The sequence below is a fragment of the Geotrypetes seraphini genome, chromosome 14 (genome assembly GCF_902459505.1).
Source record: "Geotrypetes seraphini chromosome 14, aGeoSer1.1, whole genome shotgun sequence".
In the NCBI taxonomy this organism is placed as follows: domain Eukaryota; kingdom Metazoa; phylum Chordata; class Amphibia; order Gymnophiona; family Dermophiidae; genus Geotrypetes; species Geotrypetes seraphini.
The window spans coordinates 1,276,459-1,297,680 of record NC_047097.1 but is presented as its reverse complement, the minus strand read 5'-3'; the positions used below and the strand labels follow the sequence as shown (position 1 = coordinate 1,297,680).

Genomic DNA, 21,222 nt, shown 5'->3' with positions numbered 1-21,222 from the left:
ATAAGCCTTACAAAAGAGGAAAACTGACTCGGGAAAGAGATAGTAGCGGAGTTACAAAGGTGGTTGGCAGTAGAAGATTAGTGACGAGGGACTGCCATATATATCTTGGCAACAGCAGTAAACTGTAAGGTTCAGAGGTAGGCAGTTGAGCCTTACAATGGAGTTATAGCAGATCAGTATCAGTGAGCTATCATCAGTAAGTTAAGAGGTGAAATTCTCCAGAGTAATCTAAGGGAATACTTTTTTACAGAAAGGGTGGAACAGTCTCCCGGAAGAGGTGGTGGAAACAGAGACTGTGTCTGAATTCAAGAAAGCCTGGGATAGGCACGTGGGATCTCTCAGAGAGAGAAAGAGATAATGGTTACTGTGGATGGGCAGATTGGATGGGCCATTTGGCCTTTATCTGCTGTCATGTTTCTTTTGTTTTTATTTATGACTGTGCAACTAAAGGTTCATTCACCTTCTTCCTTTTTTATGTTGGATATATGTTCACTCATTCTGGTTCTCAGATTTCGGGAAGTCATCTTGACATAAATTTTTGAGCAGGGACAGATGATTATATAAACCTCAAACATCCTTTTGCAATTTGTGAAAATTTTTTAAAACATATCTAGCACCATCTAGTGGATTTATAAATTCTTTGTCCTGCAGAGTAACCACAAATACTGCAGCAGTGTATCACAAACAGTATACTGTGGCGAGATTCCCAGTGTGCCGTGAGACGCTTGCGAGGAGGAGAGGCACTGGCTGACTGCCTACAGGACATGCATCTCGCAGTGAGAGGTAGTTAGTCGGTGCCTCCTCTTCCAGCACCCCCGCCATTGGCAGCTCAGTACCTTGTCTGGAGGACCTCTGCGCATGCATTCAAGTGACGTCATTGCGTCGATGTCCAGACATTTCCAGAGGCTTTCCAGCCGTATCCCTAAGTTTAGTGTGCCATGGCTCTGGAGAGTTTGCGAAACAGGGACCACAATGGTAATGTCCTCTTACAGATGTGTTGTGTCTTTTTCTCTCAAAAGTTGCAGGAATCAAAGTCTCTTTCAGATTTTTACCCCTGGAGAATGCTATTTTCTCATTCTTCTTTCATGGATATCAATTAATGTTGTTCCAATTGTCTCTATTGATTTCAACTATCAAATTACTGCTAGATGAAAACTTTAATACACACGTCTCTTGATTATCTTCTCCAAACAGTTTACTTTTGTATCTCAGAAGTAAATCCCTGTTGTTATATTTGGCATGTGTGTATGCTTTTTTGATAACTTTTTAAAGATAACCTCTCTCCTGTAATTTCAAAATCAGTTCTCTTACTTATGTCTTGAACATTTTTTCTTCAGAACAGTTCCTTCTAATTCTCAGCATATAAAAGAAAGTTAAACTATCTTTTAATTTTTTTTAAGATGACTTATTTTAGATTTCAAAAAAGTATTTCTCTCTGTGGATTTAGAAAAAACTTTAGTCTGAAACTAATTTCATTCTCAGAATATTCTACTGTAAAAAAGAGATGCCAATCTCATAAATCTTCTCTTTAAAAGAGGAATGTTGGAGCCATTCTTCTTCAAAAGCATAGACACATAAACTATCTACTGAGGGAGCAAATGTAGCCTCCATCGCTATACTGGCATGGCGAGGGAGGTGCCTAAGAAGGGTCTGATTAGCCCAGGCACCTAAGGAGGGGCTTTAGGCAACCTTGCCCAACTGAAGTCTTTGGCCTCCGTCCAAGTGCATTCTTGGATGCACTGGGAGTGGCCTAAGTCTCCAATTGACCAAACCCCTAACATAACATCATGCTTCTAAACCGCATAACCATAAGTTCAACACAGTTTACAAAAGATCCTGCTTGAAGGAAAAGAGGTTGACCAGATAACATTGTACAGTCTATAGTTCTATTAATTTTCCTTTTTTTCGTCTATATTTTTTCTGTTTAATACAAATGTATTCTATTTCTAAATATTTATTATTTAAAGGAGGGGCTTTATATGTGGACCGATGGTTCTTCATGGGATTTTGCAACATTTGGCTCTGGACAACCAGACAATTTTAGAAACGAAGACTATATTGGCTCTTGGTTCCCTAAGAATGGTGAGTTCCGTGTCTTCTTTCACATCCAAAATTCCTTTCCAGTGCCTCTCAATCATCAAACTCCTTAGCCTGTATTTATATTTCCCCAAAACTGTTTGAGATTTGAAAAAGTTAATTTCTATGCAATTTGTTCTGGAAGGTAATTAGTGTTGTGTGTTGGAAACATTGCTTTCTTTGACCTGGAACTTTTTTCTACTCCTGTATATTTCTAGTTCATTTGTGTTCAAGACTTAATTTGAAGACAAAGAAGACGTGGATCTGGGGGTTGGGCCAGAACCAGAAGTGAACTGAGTCCTAAATAACATAATCAGGGGCATTTTCAAAACTCTTAAGATATCCCAAAAATTGCATAAATCGGCATTTGGACTTTTTTCTCACCAAAACATGCAAGTGCCGATTTTCAAAACGATCTTTCTAGATGTCTTCAAGGCGTCCTAGCCGCTGAGTATCCAAAACTAGATGGGACTTATTGGAGGCATGCCCTGGGTGGGCTTAGACTTAGATATCTTGAGGTAATCAGACCTTTCCCAAGACGTCCTGAATGGAATTTAGACATTGTGAGCTAGACCTGTTTTCCCAAAGAGGTATTCAAATTAACCAGATGCCCACTGGAGGGATTACGGTATGACCTCCCTCAAACTCATCCAATGGTCACTGACCCCCCTCCCAACCCCCAAAATTAAAATGAAAGTGCGTACCTGTATCTAGAACAGCAGCACCTTGTAAGGGGAAGCCTAATAGAGCATCACACAGGTGGGCTAACAGGAGGACCCAGGTCCATAAGACACTCTAACCACAACATCTATGGTGTTAAGTATGAACCCACCAACACCCTACTATACTGTTATAAAGGTGCCACCTGGAGCCCTAAGAGCTATTGGGGAGGTTGACAAGTGGGTATAGCATGTTTTGGGGACGTTTTGGAGGGCTCAGCAGCATAAACTATAAGGGGTATATGGTGAGATGTACATTTGACACCCTTTATGTGAAATTCACAGCAGTGCCCCACTGCTCTATTGGAATGTCTTTGTGGCCAGTCCATCATAATGCTGACCCCTCTCACATCCAAATGGTCTGCATTTGGAAATTTTGAACTTGGACATTTTTGGAGATAAAAATAGCAGACAAAGTTTGACATCCTAAGGTTAGACGTCTTGGCGGCCAAGATGTCGAAGTAGGTGATTAAAAAAATATATATATTGATGTTGGATTTAGACGTCCTATCAAAAATGGTTTTCAATACTTCATTTATAGATAGAAAGGAAGCTGGTATCTATATAAACTTGGGGCAATCATAAATATTGGCAACCACAGTGTTCTTCCCAGAAATTTTTGTTTGTCTGGTGGCTCTGTGGGGACGGACTATACTGCACAGTATTATAACATATTTTGATATTTATAAATGCAAACCCTATCTCTGCAAAGTAAACGCATAATCCAGGGCAAAAATTGTGCAATTTAACATTAATCAATAGTTTTAATACTGTACAGATAATTTAAATATTTCAGAGATCTGTGGTCTGACTCAGTATAGCAGTCCTTGTGAGTTAAATATAAACAGATAGGACATTTCTCCTTGAAGTCACTTTTTTTCTGCCTCCTGTGTATGGAAATAGCCTCAATTTTCTCCTATCATGTATAGTTTTTCAGCAAATCACAAATATTTATAGCATGAGAAGTCATAATGTAACACATTGTACCAATTTAAGAGTTCCTATAAATATTATTTTCTAGAATCGTTTTGCTGTTGAAGTCCGTTTATAAACGAGATCTCTAATTAATGTCCAACAATAGTCAGCCGGCATTGATGAATTCCATCTGCCCTGATATGTCTTGGTGAAACCTTTCCCTGTGCTCATCACTAACACTACCAAGATTATCGGGGAAAAAATCGAATTTGAGGCAAACTGTTTTACTACTTCACAGATTGTTATAACATTTACTCCAAGCATTAGAAAATATGGCGAAAATGTGTTGGTTTTTTTTTTTAATTCATTTTTGACTTCTTACAACAAGTGAATTAAACATAATACAAACAACTTTCATATATCACTTGTATTTACATTCAAATATTCTTGTAATATAAAATAAATACCCCCGTTTTTATCAATATTCCTAATTCCATATGATATACATTTCCCACCCCATCCCCACCTGTCTGCTACCCATGTGCTAAGATATCTGATCATTAGAGTAGTTAGTCAATGGTTCCCATATTTTTTAAAATTATGAAGATTCCCTTGTTGTAACGCTAACATCTTTTCCATCTTATATATGTGACAGACTGAATTCCACCAAAATGTATAATTTAATTTAGTATAATCTTTCCAGTTTTGAGTAATTTGTTGCATGGCGACCCCTGTCAATATTAATAACAACTTGTTATTATTTGCAGAAATCAGACTCTGAGTTCTCATTGCTGTACCAAATAATATCATGTCATATGAGAGTCCTACATGGTTCTCTAATAATTTATTAATTTGGGGCCAAATTAGTTTCCAAAAAGCATTTACACAGGGACAAAAATAAATTAAATGATCTAATGTCCCAACTTCTAATCTACAATGCCAGCATCTATTGGATCTAGTACTATCTAACTTCTGTAAACGTGTAGGGGTCCAAAAAATTCTATGTAACAAAAACATCCACATTTGACTCATAGATGCTGACCTTGTAGACCTTAATCTCCAGGAACAAAATCGTGGTCATTGAGACGCAGAAATTGTCTGTCCAATCTCAATACTCCAAATATCCCTAAGTCCATTTTTCTTTTTTTTATTTAAAAATCCATATAACAATTTATACCATTTTGCGGCTTGGTGTCCCAAAAAATCCGCCTGAAAACAGAGAACCTGCAAGCTATATTGATTGAGTATTAAGACCCTTCCATTCAGAGAACCCTACCTGAATAGCCTGCTTCAATTGCATCCATTTAAAATATTGTGTTTTATTTAAGCCAAATTTATGTTGCAATTGTGAAAAACTAAGCAGTGATCCTTCTGTAATGACATCATTCAATGTCCATATACCTGCAATTATCCACTGTTTCCAGACGATCTTAAATCCGCCAATCTTGATCCTGGAGTTTACCCAAATGGATTGATTTAATGATTTAGCCATTGGATCTGGTGATAAATTACTAATATATCTTAAAGTCTTCCAAGTATCAAGTAAAATTCTATTATCTTTGTATTTCCTAGGCAATTTTATACTAACTACATGTTCTAAATGTAATGGGAACAGGAGCCGCCACTCTAAATATAACCAATCAGGTACATTCTCAATGAGATCAGGGAGGATCCAATACATACCCTGTCTTAGAATATAGGCTTGATGGTACCTATAAAAATTTGGAAAATTTACCCTTCCATCCATAATTGTTCTTTGTAACGATGCTAAAGCAATTCTGGGTCTTTTCCCAAACCAAACGAATTTTGTAAGAACATTGTTTAACTTTTGTTAAAATGACCCCTGAAAAAATATTGGTATCATACTCATTGGATAACAAACCACAGGCAATATCATCATTTTAATTGTTTGAACTCTTCCCCACCAAGATAGATGTAAAGGATTCCATTGCTCACACATTTCTGTTATCTTTCTTAATAAAAGTTTTTCATTTTCTTTCACTGTGTCATCAATTGTATTTTTGATAATAATACCTAAGTATTTTAAACCTTCATCTTTCCATATAAATGAATATGAATCAAATAATCCTTTGGTACAATGAACATTAAATGGAAGAACTTCATATTTACTCCAATTAATTTTATATCCAGAAAATTTTCCAAACTTCTCTAGAAGATTAAGTAAACATGGAATGGTATTCCCCGGTTCTCTTAAATATAGTAAAATATGTAGAAAGTTTAAATTCCCAGTTAGAGTATGGGATTCCTTTTATCCCCTTAGTTTGATTAATTGCAATTAATAAGGGTTCAAGAACAACATCAAAAAGTAAGGGGGATAAAGGACATCATTGTCTAACCCCCCTTAGCAAGTTAAATCTATCTGATAAATTATTATTAATATACTAGTCTTATAGCCCGTTACATTAACGGGTGCTAGAATATATGTGTGTGTGTGTCTCTCTTTATTTCTTTCTCTCTCTCTCTCTCTCTCTCCTTAGCCGCTTTCTTTCTTTCTGTCTTTCTTTTTCCTTGGCTGTCCATCACCACCCCTTGCCTGCTCCCCCTGTCCATTCTCCCTTCCTTTTACCTCCCCTGTGTCCACCACCACCCCTTCACAGGTCTCCTTATGCAGCAGCAGCCCTTCTCCCTTTGTTTTACCTCCCCCCTGTCCAGCAGCACCTTCTTTCTCCCCCTGTCCAACATTAGGCCTCCGTTCTTTTTTCTTCACCCCCAATGTCCATAAGCACCTCTTTCCTTCTCCCCCTGTCCAGCAGTAGGCGTCTCTTCCTTTTTCTCCCCCCCTCCTCCTTCTTATCCCTATGATACACTTACCTTGCTCTGCCCGTGATCAGAGGCTCCCGACAGCCGCCCAGTTGCACCCATTGGAAAAGTTCCCTCTGCGACATCCCGCACCCCTCCTGACGCGACTCCCGCTGTCCCGCATCTGCCCCTGTGTCTTTCTTCTTGTCTTTCTGTGTCCCTTCCTCCGTCTGTCTGTCCAAAGCGGCATTTCCTCCCCCCACACCAGTTCCCTGTGCACCTGCCCCTGTGTCTTTCTTCTTGTCTTTCTGTGTCCCTTCCTCCCTCTATCTGTCTGTCTGTCCAAAGCAGCATTCCCTCCCCCCACACCAGTTCCCTGTGCACCTGCCCCTGTGTCTTTCTTCTTGTCTTTCTGTCTTCCTTCCTCCTTCTGTCTGTCTGTGCAAAGCTGCATTCCCTCCCCCCACACCAGTTCCCTGTGCCTGCATTAGCGTTTCCTCTACCCTCTTTCCCTTCCCACAGTCGCGACTACAAACGCAGGCCCGAGTCCTTTGCAGCCCCCCCCCTTCCCTTCCCTTCCCGCGGGCCCGAATACACATGGCGATTCAAGCAGCGTGTGCAGCACTCTACACACGCTGCTTCGGGCCCTTCTACTGCCCTGATTTGCTCCGGACGTGCCAGAGTAAATCAGGGCAGTAGAAGGGCCCGAAGCAGCGTGTGAAGAGTGCTGCACACGCTGCTTGAATCGCCAGTCGGGCCCGCGGTAAGGGAAGAGGGAGGGGCGGCAAATGAGTCGGGTCCCGGACAGCGGAAAGTTGCTGGGTTCCTCGGTGGGGGCGCTGAGTGGCCGCGATCCCTCTCCTCCCAGACACCCCCCCCCCCCCCCGGAGGAACAGAGATCGATTTGCCGCCATTTTGAAGATCGTTCTGCCCTGCTCCTTGCCTTAGTATATTTTTAAGTTGAAAGACACGGCGGCGGCGGCTCCTCTCAAGATCCCCGACTGCATTGGACTTCCGACGCAAGTGGGGATCCTGAGAGGAGCCGCTGCCTGGTCTTTCAACTTAAAAATATAGTAAGGCAAGGAGCAGGGCAGAGCGAAGAACATTGATTCCCATAAGATCATCCGCCTCGGGGGAGACAGCCGCCGTGTCCGACATCCGTCTCGGGGGAGGAGAGAGAGTGTTTCGGGCGCATGCGCACTCCTATCTGAGATGCTGTACATCTCACGGAAAACGGACGCACGCGATGGAACTGCGCATGCGCGGCCTAGCATTTTATTATATTAGATAAATATGGCGAAAATGTTAATTTTTGCATTATAATGCTCTTTTGCCAAAAATCAGTGGGTTATACAAAAAATTAAGGTTAGTTTTTAATTCAGCGACCCCCAAATCATCATAGAACACCCACTACAATTCATGCCCCCAAACCTCTGTTGCACAGTGAAATCTTTTAGATAAAACTTCCTTTGAGCATGAGAACTGCAGAGCCAATGTATTACGTGCATTATAATGAAGACTAATCAACAATTAAATTATATACTGCAGATTTTATATAAGTAGTCTAAAATTGGATGCACAAATGTAGGCATGCATCACAGATCTGCAGAAATGAATTAGCTAATGAGATGTCTATAATCACCTCCTGAATGATGTCATTTTGAAAACAGGGTCAATGCAGTAATAATTGTCAATAATATTAATCTTTTTTTTTTTTTAATTCTTTATTCATTTTTTAATTTTACAAGTGTACAAATAATAAAACATTTAAAATTAAATGCATCACTTTAATTTCTTTCTAGTATAACATCAAATAAATAAATTTATTCCCTTCCCACCCACCCTTTCCTGTAGCATTCAATCAAAAATATACAAATATAAATATTCTTTACTATTGATTAAACCTATAGTACAACTTTAATTGACCCTCCTCCCCCATTTGCAAATATACTTTCAATAGAAAATGGTGTCTACTCATTGCAGTAATTAATCATTTTTTAATAACTGTAAGTTCAAGTTTATTTGATATCCTGCAAATCAAATCGTATCTAAGTGGCTTACAATACAAAGGGAGTGGCTTACAATACAAAGGGAGTGGCTTACAATACAAAGGGAGTGTCACCGAGTGGTTAGAAAAGCAAAAAGAGAATACGAAGAGAGACTGGCGGGGGAAGCAACAAACTTCAAATCATTCTTCAGGTACATTAAGGGGAAGCAACCGGCAAGGGAGGAAGTGGGACCCTTGGATGATGGAGACAGAAAGGAAGTGGTAAAAGATGAAAAAGAGATAGCGGACAAGTTAAATGAGTTCTTCACGTCAGTCTTCACGAGGGAAGACACAACCAACATTCCGGAACCTGAGGAGATCGTAAATGGAGACCAAGATGTTAAGCTGGTCAAATTAGAGGTAAGCCAAGAGGATGTCCTCAGGCAGATAGACAGGCTAAAGAGCGACAAATCGCCGGGTCCGGACGGCATTCACCCAAGGGTATTCAAGGAGCTACTTCGACAAATATGCAACCTATCCTTAAAAACTGGAGAGATCCCGGAGGACTGGAAAATAGCAAATGTCACGCCCATCTTCAAGAAGGGTTCAAGGGGTGACCCAGGAAACTACAGGCCGGCGAGCTCGACCTCGGTCCCGGGAAAGATGATGGAAGCGCTGGTTAAGGACAGCATCTGTAAACACATTGAAAACAATGGGCAGCTAGAGTCGAGTCAGCATGGCTTCTGTAAGGGTAGGTCATGCCTTACAAACTTATTGTACTTCTTTGAGGGGGTAAACAGCCAGGTAGATAAAGGGGAATCTATAGACATCATTTACCTTGACTTCCAAAAAGCCTTCATCAAGGTACAACACGAAAGACTGCTTAAGAAGCTATGGAACCACGAGGTGCAAGGGGAGGTCCACCGATGGATCAAAAACTGGCTGGCGGACAGGAAGCAGAGGGTTGGAATAAAGGGACATTACTCAGACTGGAAATGGGTCATGAGCGGAGTTCCGCAGGGGTCAGTGCTGGGACCGCTCTTCTTCAATATCTACATAAACGACCTAGAAGTGGGAACAAAATGTGAGGTCATTAAATTTGTGGATGACACCAAACTATACCAGGGAAGACTGCGAAGATCTCCAAAAGGATCTAACGACACTGGAAGAGTGGGCCAAAAAGTGGCAAATGAGCTTCAACATAGGGAAATGCAAGGTCATGCATGTAGGGAAAAAGAACCCGATGTTCAGCTACAAAATGGGGGAATCACTACTAGGGGTAAGTAACTTTGAAAGAGACCTGGGAGTGATGGTAGACACAACACTGAAGGCGTCGGCGCAGTGCATCACAGCCTCAAGGAAAGCAAACAAAATGTTGGGTATCATTAAAAAGGGTATCACGACCAGGACGAAGGAAGTCATCCTGCCACTGTATCATGCAATGGTGCGGCCGCATCTGGAGTACTGTGTCCAGTATTGGTCGCCGTACCTCAAGAAGGACATGGCAGTACTTGAGGGAGTCCAGAGAAGAGCAAGTAAGCTGATAAAGGGTATGGAAAATCTCTCATATACTGACAGATTGAAACAGCTAGGGCTTTTCTCCCTGGAGAAGCGGAGACTTAGAGGAGACATGATAGAAACCTTCAAGATCCTGAAGGGCATAGAAAAAGTAGACAGGGACAGATTTTTTAAATTATGGGGAACCACAAGTATAAGGGGGCACTTGGAGAAATTGAAAGGGGACAGGTTTAGAACAAACGCCAGGAAGTTCTTCTTCACCCAGAGTGTGGTGGATACATGGAACGCGCTACCGGAGGATGTGATAAGCAGGAGCACGCTACAGGGATTCAAAGAAGGTTTGGATAGGTTCCTAGAGGGCAAAGGGATTGAGGGGTATAGATAGGTGTAGAGGTAGGTTATAGGGATAGGAGTAGAGGTAGGTTATAGAGCTAGTCAGGGTCCACTGCTCAGGCAATGGGCCTGATGGGCCGCTGCGGGAGCGGACCGCTGGGCGAGATGGACCTCTGGTCTGCCTCAGCGGAGGCAACTTCTTATGTTCTTAATACAAATTAATATATAAAAGCAGGTAAAAGAAAAAAGCAATCCAATAAAATCATACCATAAAACATAAGGGAAAACGGGAAGAAATTAACAAGGGAAGGGAGATAACATAAGAGGTTAGGGGTGTATGTTCAGCAGTATCAAAGATCTCTTGACGGTATTAACCCCCTCTTTTACTAAGGCACGCTAGCCGATTTAGCACATGCTAAATGCTAACGCGTCCATAGAATATATGGACGCGTTAGCATGTAGAGCGTGCTAATATTGACGTTTGTAATCGGAGATGATTGGGAAACAAATTCCATAGTTCTTGTCCCTGAACAGAAAACTGGAATCTATAAAGATCTCTCTAAATGTAGGAACTATCAAACGATCCTGATTAAGAGATCTAAGTATTCAAGAAGGGGTGTCAAAAATTTGCTAAGATAAAGAGGATCTGCTATAGGTAGCCAATGAGCTGATTTAAGTATTGAGATAAGCAGTTATAAGTTTTATGGCACTGTTTTGGGGTTCTTTGGAACTTTTATGGAATACTAGCTGTGTGCATCTCATCCCAGGCCTACTTTGGGCGCCATGAACTGAATCATACCCCAAATGTAAGCAATCTAGAAGAAAACAATTGGGATGCCAGTAAGTCTCTCTTTCCTTTTACAAAATCTGACCTCCTTTGTTTCTTTCTTGCTTCAGGTCATATTACCTGGAATGATTACCTTTCGAATTCTTCCTTTCCATTTGTCTGTAAATACTCCCTGAAGAACAGGTAAAGCCGTTCTCATTCTTCCCATTTCATCTGCAGTGATACTGGAGGACTTTTATTGTGGGGCAATTTCTTCGCTGTCTTGAATCGACAGATCTGTTTTGGGGGAAAACCTGTCTAGCTGATATTTAAAATGATTTAAGAGGGCAGGAGAGGCTCCGCTCAACCAACTGCCAATATCTGACAGTACTTAACTGGACAAAGCCTTAGAAAATGTGAGCAGGTCAAGGGTGGTCCAGGGGACACAGCTGAGGAGGAACTGGCCATATTCAGTGCCAGAATCTGTATAGCTAAGCACCAAATTTAGGAGAATTTGCATGAGTAGGGTTACCAGATGTTTATGAAATCCGGAGCCATGGCCCTGCCCCCAGTCCCACCCCTCTCAAGTGCTCAGCCGCATCAGGAGGGCATTTGCACATGTGTTACATGATGATGTCAAACGCATGTGTGCATGCATGTGATATCACCACAGTACACGCTCAGATGCCCTCCCAACGACAGCCCGAGCTGGAAGCTTTTCAAAACCCGTTCGGGTAAATCCGGACGTCTGGTAATCCTACACTTGCGTAGCTAAGCGGGCCCCAGCACCAATTGAGATCTGCATTTTAAAAATGACCCCTTTCCTTGTAAATCCCTCCACTCCCAATGAGGTCCATAGTCCTCTCGCCTCTACCTACGCCGGCTAGCCCCATCCCCAGGCTTACTTGAATGTTCCGAAAGGTTAGAGAGAATCCCATTCCCCACATTGATATCCTTTCAAGTACATATTATGGGGCTCATTTTAAAAAGAGATAGACATCCAAAAGACGGCATAAACCGACTTTCTAGACGTCTTTCAGGTCTTTTGTGTTAGAGGCATGTTTTTGGGCAGGATTAGCACTTGGATGTTTTACAGTGATGATCAAACATTTTACAAAACGTCCAGGGCACAATTTGAACATTTTGGGCTAGATTTGTTTTTTAAAGGAATAAGGGCCAAAAAGGTACCAAACTGACCAGATGACAACTGGAGGGATGAACATAAGGCCCACACCCACTCCCCCAGGGTCTCTGACCCCTTTCCATCCCCCAAGTATCTCTTTGACAGCTGCAGATACTATGGCCAGTCCTAGTGGAGCTGCAAGCAGGTCTCTGGAGTAGCCTGGTGGGCATTGCAGTGGACTGTAGAGAAGGAGACCCAGGCCCATATGCCACCCTAACTAGTACATTTGGGATGTTTCTAAGTTCCAAGTTTTATTTAAAATTTGATATTCCACTTATCATTTTTCAACGCGGCATACATTGTTAAAATAATTAGGGATACGTAAAAACAAAACAGACACGGACGTACAGAAAAAGAAGGTGGACGGGCAGAACTACATCTTTGATAGGAAAGAGAGACCCAAAAAAAGGGTAACAACATTAGCGATGGGGGTCCTTCTGATTTAAGAATTAGAAAGGAATCTATAAAAAGGCATGGAAAGTGTGAGCCCATCAAAACCCACTGTACAGCCATATAGGTAATACCTGCAAGCATAAGAGCTATTGGGGTGATAGGTGGGTACATTGGTTGGGGGGGAGTTTTAGAGATATGTACCTGTCACCCTTAATGTGAAGTTCACAGCAATGCCCGAGTGCTCTGCTGGCATGTCCGGGTGACCAGTTCATTAAAATTGCTGGCCCCTCCTACACGCAAATCATTTATTTTGGATGGTTTGTATTTGGATGGGTTTTTTACGATAATGGAAAAAAAATAGACATCTAGCTGGACCATTAAAAATATATATATATATATGTCTTGTGGATTTCTCAAAACGTCCAAAGTTGGAGTTAGACGTCCTGTTGAGAATGTGTTGCATTTCTACTGATGTTCTTTCCCTGTACAGGATATCCTGTGAGTCTGGCCCACGGAAGACTTAATGCTGCATTTTGCTACAGAGAAGAAAAGAAAACTACAGTCACTGGAGTGCAGCTCAACTGATCAAACCACTGTGTGTACGCATTACAATCATTGTCATTGCTGTGAGAATTAAATAAATAGAAATCTTGCAAATCCTGCCAATCAATTTACACAAACTTAAAATACTAAATCTTTGCCCTAAGGATTTCTTTTTCACATTTCAGAAAGGAAATATTTCCCACAGAACTAAATAAACAAAAAAAACCTTTCCCACAACAGCGAAAGGCACTACAGAAGCAAAACTGAATGGGAGTCTTTTTCTGTAAAGATCTAATTCTAAGGATTAGGCAAAAGGCTCACAGGGGGCATGCCTATTCTCTGCCTTCAAACATGCCCCCCCAACACCTAAAAAGAATGTTTATTTTTTAGCACGAGGTTAGTGTGTGCTGATCCTGGCACAACCATGGAATACCTGAGTGCACCCTGTGGTAGTGCCTTTTGAACCTTCCAGAAGCTTAGTAAAAGGACCCCCATATATTTTCTATACATTTATTTTCTCTCTCATTCTTCCTTTTTTGCCCTCCTTATTCAATTTTAGCCCCTTTGCTGGAGGGAGGATAAAGGGAAACCAGTACTGAAAATCATTCGTCGGTGGTTCTCATTTGACAGCAGGAGTGGCAGTGAATCATGTTCCAGTCCCAGACCAGAGCTTATCACCTTATTTTAGACCCAAATCTGTAAACTGAGCTAATTCTCACCTCATTCATGATAGCCTGCAATATGGGGTGCATCCCGAAAATTATGGGAGTTGATAGTCAGCTGATAGAGCACTTTTTAGCTGCTAGTGGCTGTTCTCCTGAATATTCAATGTAAACCTCATAGAACTTTTTGATTATGCGGTCTAGAAATTTGGTGTTATGTTAATGCAAAAGGTCAAAGGTGGCAGACCTCTTGCATCACTTAGATAAGATTTTAGATAGTTCTGAGGAGGAGCCAGCTGTCTTGGTACATGTAAGTACCAATGACATAGGAAAATGTGGGAGGGTAGTTCTGGAAGCCAAATTTAGGCTCTTAGATAGAAAGCTGAAATCTAGATCCTTCAGGGGAGCATTTTCAGATATGCTCCCAGTTCCATGCACAGGACCTAAGAGACAGGCAGAGCTCCGAAGTCTCAATGTATGGTTGAGACAATGGTGTAGGAATGAGGGATTTAGATTTGTTAGAAACTGGGCAACCTTCTGGGAAAGGGGGAGCTTTTTCCGAAGGATGGACTCTACCTTAACCAGAATGGAAAAAGGCTGCTGGTGCTAACGTTTAAAAAGGAAATAGAGCAGCTTTTAAACTGAGATGCGGGAAAAAGCCAACAATCGCCCAGAAGCGGATGGTTTGATGTGAGGTATCCTTAAAGGGTACTATTAAAGCAGGATATTTAGGGAGTCCCAGTAGAGAGGTTTCAATAATGGTGAAACAAAACCAGAAGGGTTTAAGAGGAAGGCAGAGTAAATGACTCAGGTTTTCCCTGTCTTCTCAGCAGCCTGTAGTTGCAAGGAAAAAACACAATTTGAAGTGTCTGTATACAAATGCTAGAAAGCCTAAAAAATAAAATAAGAGAGTTAAAGTATATAGCACTGAATGATGAGGTAGATATAATAGGCATCTCGGAGACCTGGTGGAAGGTGGACAATCAATGGGACACTGTGTTACCTGGGTACAAATTATAACACAAGGATAGAGTAGATCAAATTGGAGGAGGGGTTGTGCTATATGTTAAAGAGGGAATTGAATCAAATAAAATAAATATTCTGCATGACATAGATAGCAGTTTGGAATCCTTATGGATGGAAATTCCATGTGTGAAGGGAAGGAATATAAAGGTTGGGTTATACTACCCATCCCCTATGACAAAATGAGCAGACAAATGAAGAAATATTTTCAGAGATTAGGAAACCTGGAGAATTGGGCAACACTATAATAATGGGGGATTACAATTACTATTTTAGCCAAGAAACATAATATATAACCATAAACAAAAAAGAAAATCATGCTTGACACTTGAATAGTCAAATAAACTGGTTTAAGTAAATTAGACTTGCCTATATAGTAATGACAATAACAATCAGACAGCAAAAGACAGATTATTATGAAGACAAATGACTTATTGAAATATGCTTCATAAAGTACAAACTTGTCTCTTTAAGCTTGTCTCTTTACACCAAGAATTGTCAGAAGCGGCACTCTATTGTGTAACAAACACAGATATTATAGAGTTTTATAGCCTTTATGCTTCCTCATAGGTTCTGGTATAATGAATTTTTATGGGTGATTTCTTCTTAAATCTTCAATTTATATATGTAATAAAATTGTAACTTATCTGTAACTCTGGTCAAGCAAATCAGCAATTTTAGACCAGCCGTTACTAAATGCCGCCGACATGCATGTTTCATTTGCATGTGATATTACAAACTGCTTCAGGGCATGTTAATTTTTACTAAAGTTTTGACATGGCAGATCTTCACGTTCTCCTCAGCGTCTCTCTCTATCTTTATCAGGTAGATCTTTTACATCTTCTTCCGTAAAGACCAAAGCAATGAATTCAATCAGTCTCTCCACTATGGCCTTATCCTCCCTGAGCATCCCTTTTTCTCCTTGATCATCCAACAGTCCCACGGATTCCCTCACAGGTTTTCTGCTTCTGCCTATTTGAACCAAAGAGGAAGGGTAATCAATTTGCTTGGTCTTTACAGAAGAAGATGTAAGAGATCTCTCTGAACCGGAAATGGTTTTCAAGGGTGATGATGCAGAGAAACTGAAAGAAATCTCGGTGAATCTGGATGATGTACTAAGCCAAATTGACAAGTTAAAAAGTGATAAATCACATGGACCAGATGGTATACGTCCCAGGATAATAAAAGAACTGTTAACCTATCGCTAAAATCGCCTATAGTACCTGAAGATTGGAGGGTGGTCAATGTTATGCTGGTCTTTAAAAAGGGTTCCAGGGGTGATCCGGGAAATTACAGACCAGTAAGCCTGACTTCAGTACCAGGCAAAATGGTGGAAACAATTATAAAAAATAAAATTGTAGAACACGTAAACAAACATGATTTAATGAGACAGAGTCAGCATGGGTTCAGTAGAGGAAGATCTTGCCTCACCAATTTGCTTGACTTCTTTGAATAAAGGTGAGCAGTTGATATAATGTATCTAGATTTTCAGGAAGCTTTTGACAAAGTTCCTCATGAGAGGCTCCTGAAAAAATTAAAGAGTCCATGGGATAGGAGGCAAAGTTCAGTTGTGAATTAGGAATTAGTTATCGGATAGAAAACAGAGGGTAGGGTTAAATGGTCATTTTTCTCAATGGAGGAGAGTCAAAAGTGGAGTGCCACAGGGATCTGTACTGGGACTGGTGCTATTTAACTTATTTATAAACGATCTGGAAATTGGGACGACGAGTGAGGTGATTAAATTTGCAAATGACTACTAAACTGTTCAAAGTTGTTAAAACGCTTGTGGATTGTGAAACATTGCAGGCAGACCTTAGGAAATTGGAAGAATGGGCGTCCAAGTGGCAGATGAAATTTAATGTGGACAAATGCAGAGAGATGCATATTGGGAAGAATAATCCAAATCACAGTTACCGGATGCTAGGGTCCACCTTGGGGGTTAGCGCCCAAGAAAAGGATCTGGGTGTCATTGTAGACAATACGATGAAACCTTCCACCCAATGTGTGGCGGTGGTCAAAAAAGCAAACAAGATGCTAGGAATTATTAAGAAAGGAATGGTTAACAAGACTTAAGAATGTTATAATGCCTTTGTATCGCTCCATGGTACAACATCACCTGGATTATTGCATTCAATTCTGGTCTCCTTATCTCAAGAAAAATATAGCGGCATTAGAAAAGGTTCAAAGAGCAACCAAGATGATAAAGGGGATGGAACTCTTCTCGCATGAGGAAAGACTAAAAAGGTTAGGGCTCTTCAGCTTGGAAAAGAGACGGCTGACAGGAGATAGGATTAAAGTCTACAAAATCCTGAGTGGAGTAGAACGGGTACAAGTGGATCGATTTTTCACTCCATCAAAAATTACAAAGACTAGGGGACACTCGACGAAGTTACAGGGAAATACTTTTAAAACCAATTAGAGGAAATATTTTTTCATTTAGAGAATAGTTAAGCTCTGGAAAGCATTGCCAGAGGTTGTAGTATGAGCGGATAGCAAAGCTGGTTTTAAGAAAGATTTGGACAATTTCCTGGAGCAAACGTCCATAATCTGTTATTGAGAAAGACACGGGGGAAGCCACTGTTTGCCCTGGATCGGTAGCATGGAATGTTGCTACTCTTTTCGTTTTTGCCAGGTACTAGGGCCCAACAAAAAAAAAGCATAAAATCTAAAATTATGCTCCTAAGTTAAGCTCTTAAATTTATGCCCTATACACAGTCAAATGTAGAAGCCGTTCAGCTGAAATTCATTTTAATTTAGGATGCTTTTGGGTGCCAAATAGAATCAAGGGGAAGATTTCTAGATCATTCCATGGTGTGACAATCTTGAGTATTGGGTGCAATTACTCTACAAGCAAAAACTAAGGAGGCTAGAGCTCTTCAGCTTAAGAGAAGGTTGAGGGGAGATGATAGAAGTCTATAAAATCTTGGGTGGAATGGAATGGGTAAACATACTTGTAGATCAGTTTGTTACTCTTTCGAAAAGTACAAAGCCTAAGAGCTTACCGTGTATTAAGTAGTATTTTTTTTGCTCAACACAGTTATACTCTGGAATTCATTGCAGGAGGATATGGAGAAAGCAGTCAGAATACAGCATTTGGATTTGTAAAAGTCCATAAACCATTATTATTGAGGGAATTTGCTGCTGGAATCTTCCAGGTACTTGGGACCTGGATTGGCCACTATTAGAAACAGGATACAGGCCTAGGTGAAATTTTGGCCTGACCTAATATACCATAAACAAAATGTCTTTCTCTGAATGAAAATCTGCTTGTTATTCCTTGGTGCAACACTACGGGGCTCATTTTCCAAAAGGCATCCAAAAAAATGCATGAACCAGTACTTGCTCCTCCTTTCTTCCCAGCTCTCCTGGAGGATTGCCATTGATTGATTTGTTCAGTTATGGGTTCTTGAGGAAGGGACTTGTTCCCGAAACCAGGCTGGTTGAACCTGGTCCTCTGGCGATCCATCTGCCCTGTCTCACTTCCCTTGGACATTGGATGAAAATCTTTTGAAGCTAAGTTTTGCTTTTTCAATTTTGGGAGTTGGCTGGGGGGTTCCCTGTTTGGTTGCTGTAATAGTGCCCTGTGTTTATTTTGCACTGCTTTTGTTGGTGATAGTGTTATTTTGATTTAAAAACACACACTCTGGTACCCTATGATGGTGTGTAGATGTACGCCATCCGTGGGACTGTTGGATGATCAAGGAGAAAAAGGGATGCTCAGGGAGGATAAGGCCATAGTGGAGAGACTGATTGAATTCATTGCTTTGGTCTTTACGGAAGAAGATGTAAAAGATCTACCTGATAAAGATAGAGAGAGACGCTGAGGAGAACGTGAAGATCTGCCATGTCACCTTGATGCGTGAAGTGTTGGAGCTATGCTCCCGTCGCTGTCCCTTCGCACTGAGGGTACCTAAGTCTTGTAAAATTCTGATAGTTATTTACCTTATACACATTATTGTGTTGGTTATTGATTTAACCTTTGCTGGGGACACTGTTTCACTACCACTCTTGGGAACCTTTGACCTTTTTGCCTTTTTGTGGGTCTCTTTATAAGGTTCTTTGGCAATTCTGTTTTTGGAGTTTGTTTGAACCAGTATTTGGACATTTTAATCGCCAAAATTTTTGAAACCAAGTTTTTAGACGTCTTGCAGGACATTCACCCTCCAAGATATCTAAATGTAAAAAGTGCATACCAAGGGAGGGAGCCACCCAGTATCACCATGCTGTGTGCCCCCAACTATTCCCTGCTGCTCAAGCACCCCCTCTACCTACCATAGCTCTTGAAAATTTCACTGGCGTGAGAAACATCTTCCACCTCCTGCTTGTGCCGGCCTCAGCTCCTTTCTGATATCACTCCCTAGTCCCGCGACCAGGAAGTGGTGTCAGAAGAGAGCCAAAGCCAGTATGAGCAGGAGGTGGAAGATGCTGCTCACATTGGCAAACATTTCAAGAGGGTGGTCCACATCCCCCTCCCCCTTACTTACACCACTGGGGGCATGGAAGAGGCATGTTTTGGGTGGGCTTAGAACTTGAACATCTTGCAGGGATAATCAAACCTTTTTCAAGACGTCATTTAGACATTCAAAGTTAGACCTGCTTTAAAAGCGAATAAGGACCAAACTGACCAGATGACCACTGGAGAGATGAAAGTTTGGGGAAGCCTAATAGAGTAGTCTGGGGGGGGTGTGGGCTAGTGAACCATAGAGAAGAGGAGCCAGGCCCATAAGCCACTCTAACCACTACATTTATGGTGAAAAGAGTGAGCCCACCAAAACCTACTTTACTGCCATGTAGGTGACATCTGTAGTCATAAGGGCTATTGGGGTGGTAAACAGGTGAGTATAGTAGGTTATGAGGGAGTTTTGGAGGTCTCATCATATACTAAAAGGGGGTTCTGGTGAAATATGTACCTTTAACCCTTTATGAAAAGTTCATAGCAATGCCCCCTAAGGTGCCTCACTGTCCTGTTGGGATGTTTGTGTGGCCTGTCCATTAAGATCCCTCCCACATCCAAATTTGCTTGATTTGGACACGTTGAACACGGATTTTTTTTTAATATTTGAAAATAGCCCAAAAAGTTAGATATCCTAGGGGCCAAGATGTACAAATAGGTTATTTAAAAAAAAAAAAAACCCACCAAAAAAAGGACTTCTACCAGTTTCAAAAATGGATGTTTCTCCGCCCCGACTTTTGGACGTCTTGCAGGAAACATCCAAAGTCTTACTTAGATGCATTATTGAAAATATCCCTCTATATAGTTTAATAATGGGTGAAATGAGGGTTAAAGCAGACAGTGATGCATGTACTGTATGTAGTAAGAGATGACATGAAGTTTTTGATTTAAGGATATTTTGTTGTAATCAAGAAACCAATTTTTTTTTGGGGGGGAGGGGTGTCTGCTAGTTCTAGACTATTCCTTAAATTAGGATCTCCTAATTTATTCTTTGTTGAACTGAAAATTGTTTTCTTTAGCATGCTTCAGGGATATCGTCCCACAGGTCCCAAAATCTACAGCATATATTAACATGTGGTATTAGCATTATGTGTAAGTCTGCTAGAATGCAGGTATTATGAGATAGAACTGAAAGAACTGATCTATATATGACCAAGTACCCTGTGATATCTCAAGATGACTAAGCTATGCAGGTAAAGGCACTGTATCTGGCTACATTCAATGGCACCAATATCTGGATAAATTTTTAAATAACTGGTTAAAGACCAATTAGATTCTGTTCCTTAGATTTCTGGTTTTATGTTAAAATATTCTTTCTTCATTAATTTCTAAGGTAATGGGACACATAATATTTTTTCCAAAGTTCTTCTGTGTCTGAGCTGTGATCATCAACTGGGAAGAACTGGGTCATCTTTCCATAACTGAAAGACTGTCACAGCAAATCTGGTAGTTAGTTTATTTATACGGGTAAGTGGATCTAGGAATTAACAATTAACCCACTTTTATGGGGGTAAGGAGGGGGCAGTGCTAGAGAAGTATGTAGGGTGGAGGAAGGAAATAGCAAATGTTTTGTAAGTTTTTAATTTACCTGAGACTGTACCACCAAATGAATTTCAAAGATCTTCTATAGGCTATATATAGATACAAATGGGTTTGGATCAACATGTAACTTTCTGTTTAATATCTTTAGATATATCAGGAGCCTTTGACTCAGATCTTCAGAAATTGTTGTTGAGATTAAAAGATTTAGGGATGGGTGGTACTGTCCTTAAATGGTCCATCTCATACTTGACAGATATATTTTTCCAAGTAAGGAATGGGAATAAGATCTTATGTAAAATCCCAGTGAAAAGTGGAGTTCCACAAGGATCAGCGCTTTCCGCATTATTAT

General features: G+C 40.8%; 1 protein-coding gene across 1 annotated transcript in view; it reads left to right on the top strand.

Moving 5' to 3' along the window:
* LOC117348507 (asialoglycoprotein receptor 1-like) overlaps positions 1-13,307 on the top strand; it is a 44,425-nt gene extending 31,118 nt beyond the window's left edge. The window contains exons 7-9 of the mRNA XM_033920721.1: positions 1,968-2,082; positions 11,206-11,278; positions 13,141-13,307. Of these exons, the coding sequence (XP_033776612.1) occupies positions 1,968-2,082; positions 11,206-11,278; positions 13,141-13,174 (222 nt within the window). The 3' untranslated portion in view covers positions 13,175-13,307. The remainder of the gene's footprint in view (positions 1-1,967; positions 2,083-11,205; positions 11,279-13,140) is intronic.
* Positions 13,308-21,222: the final 7,915 nt, after the last annotated feature.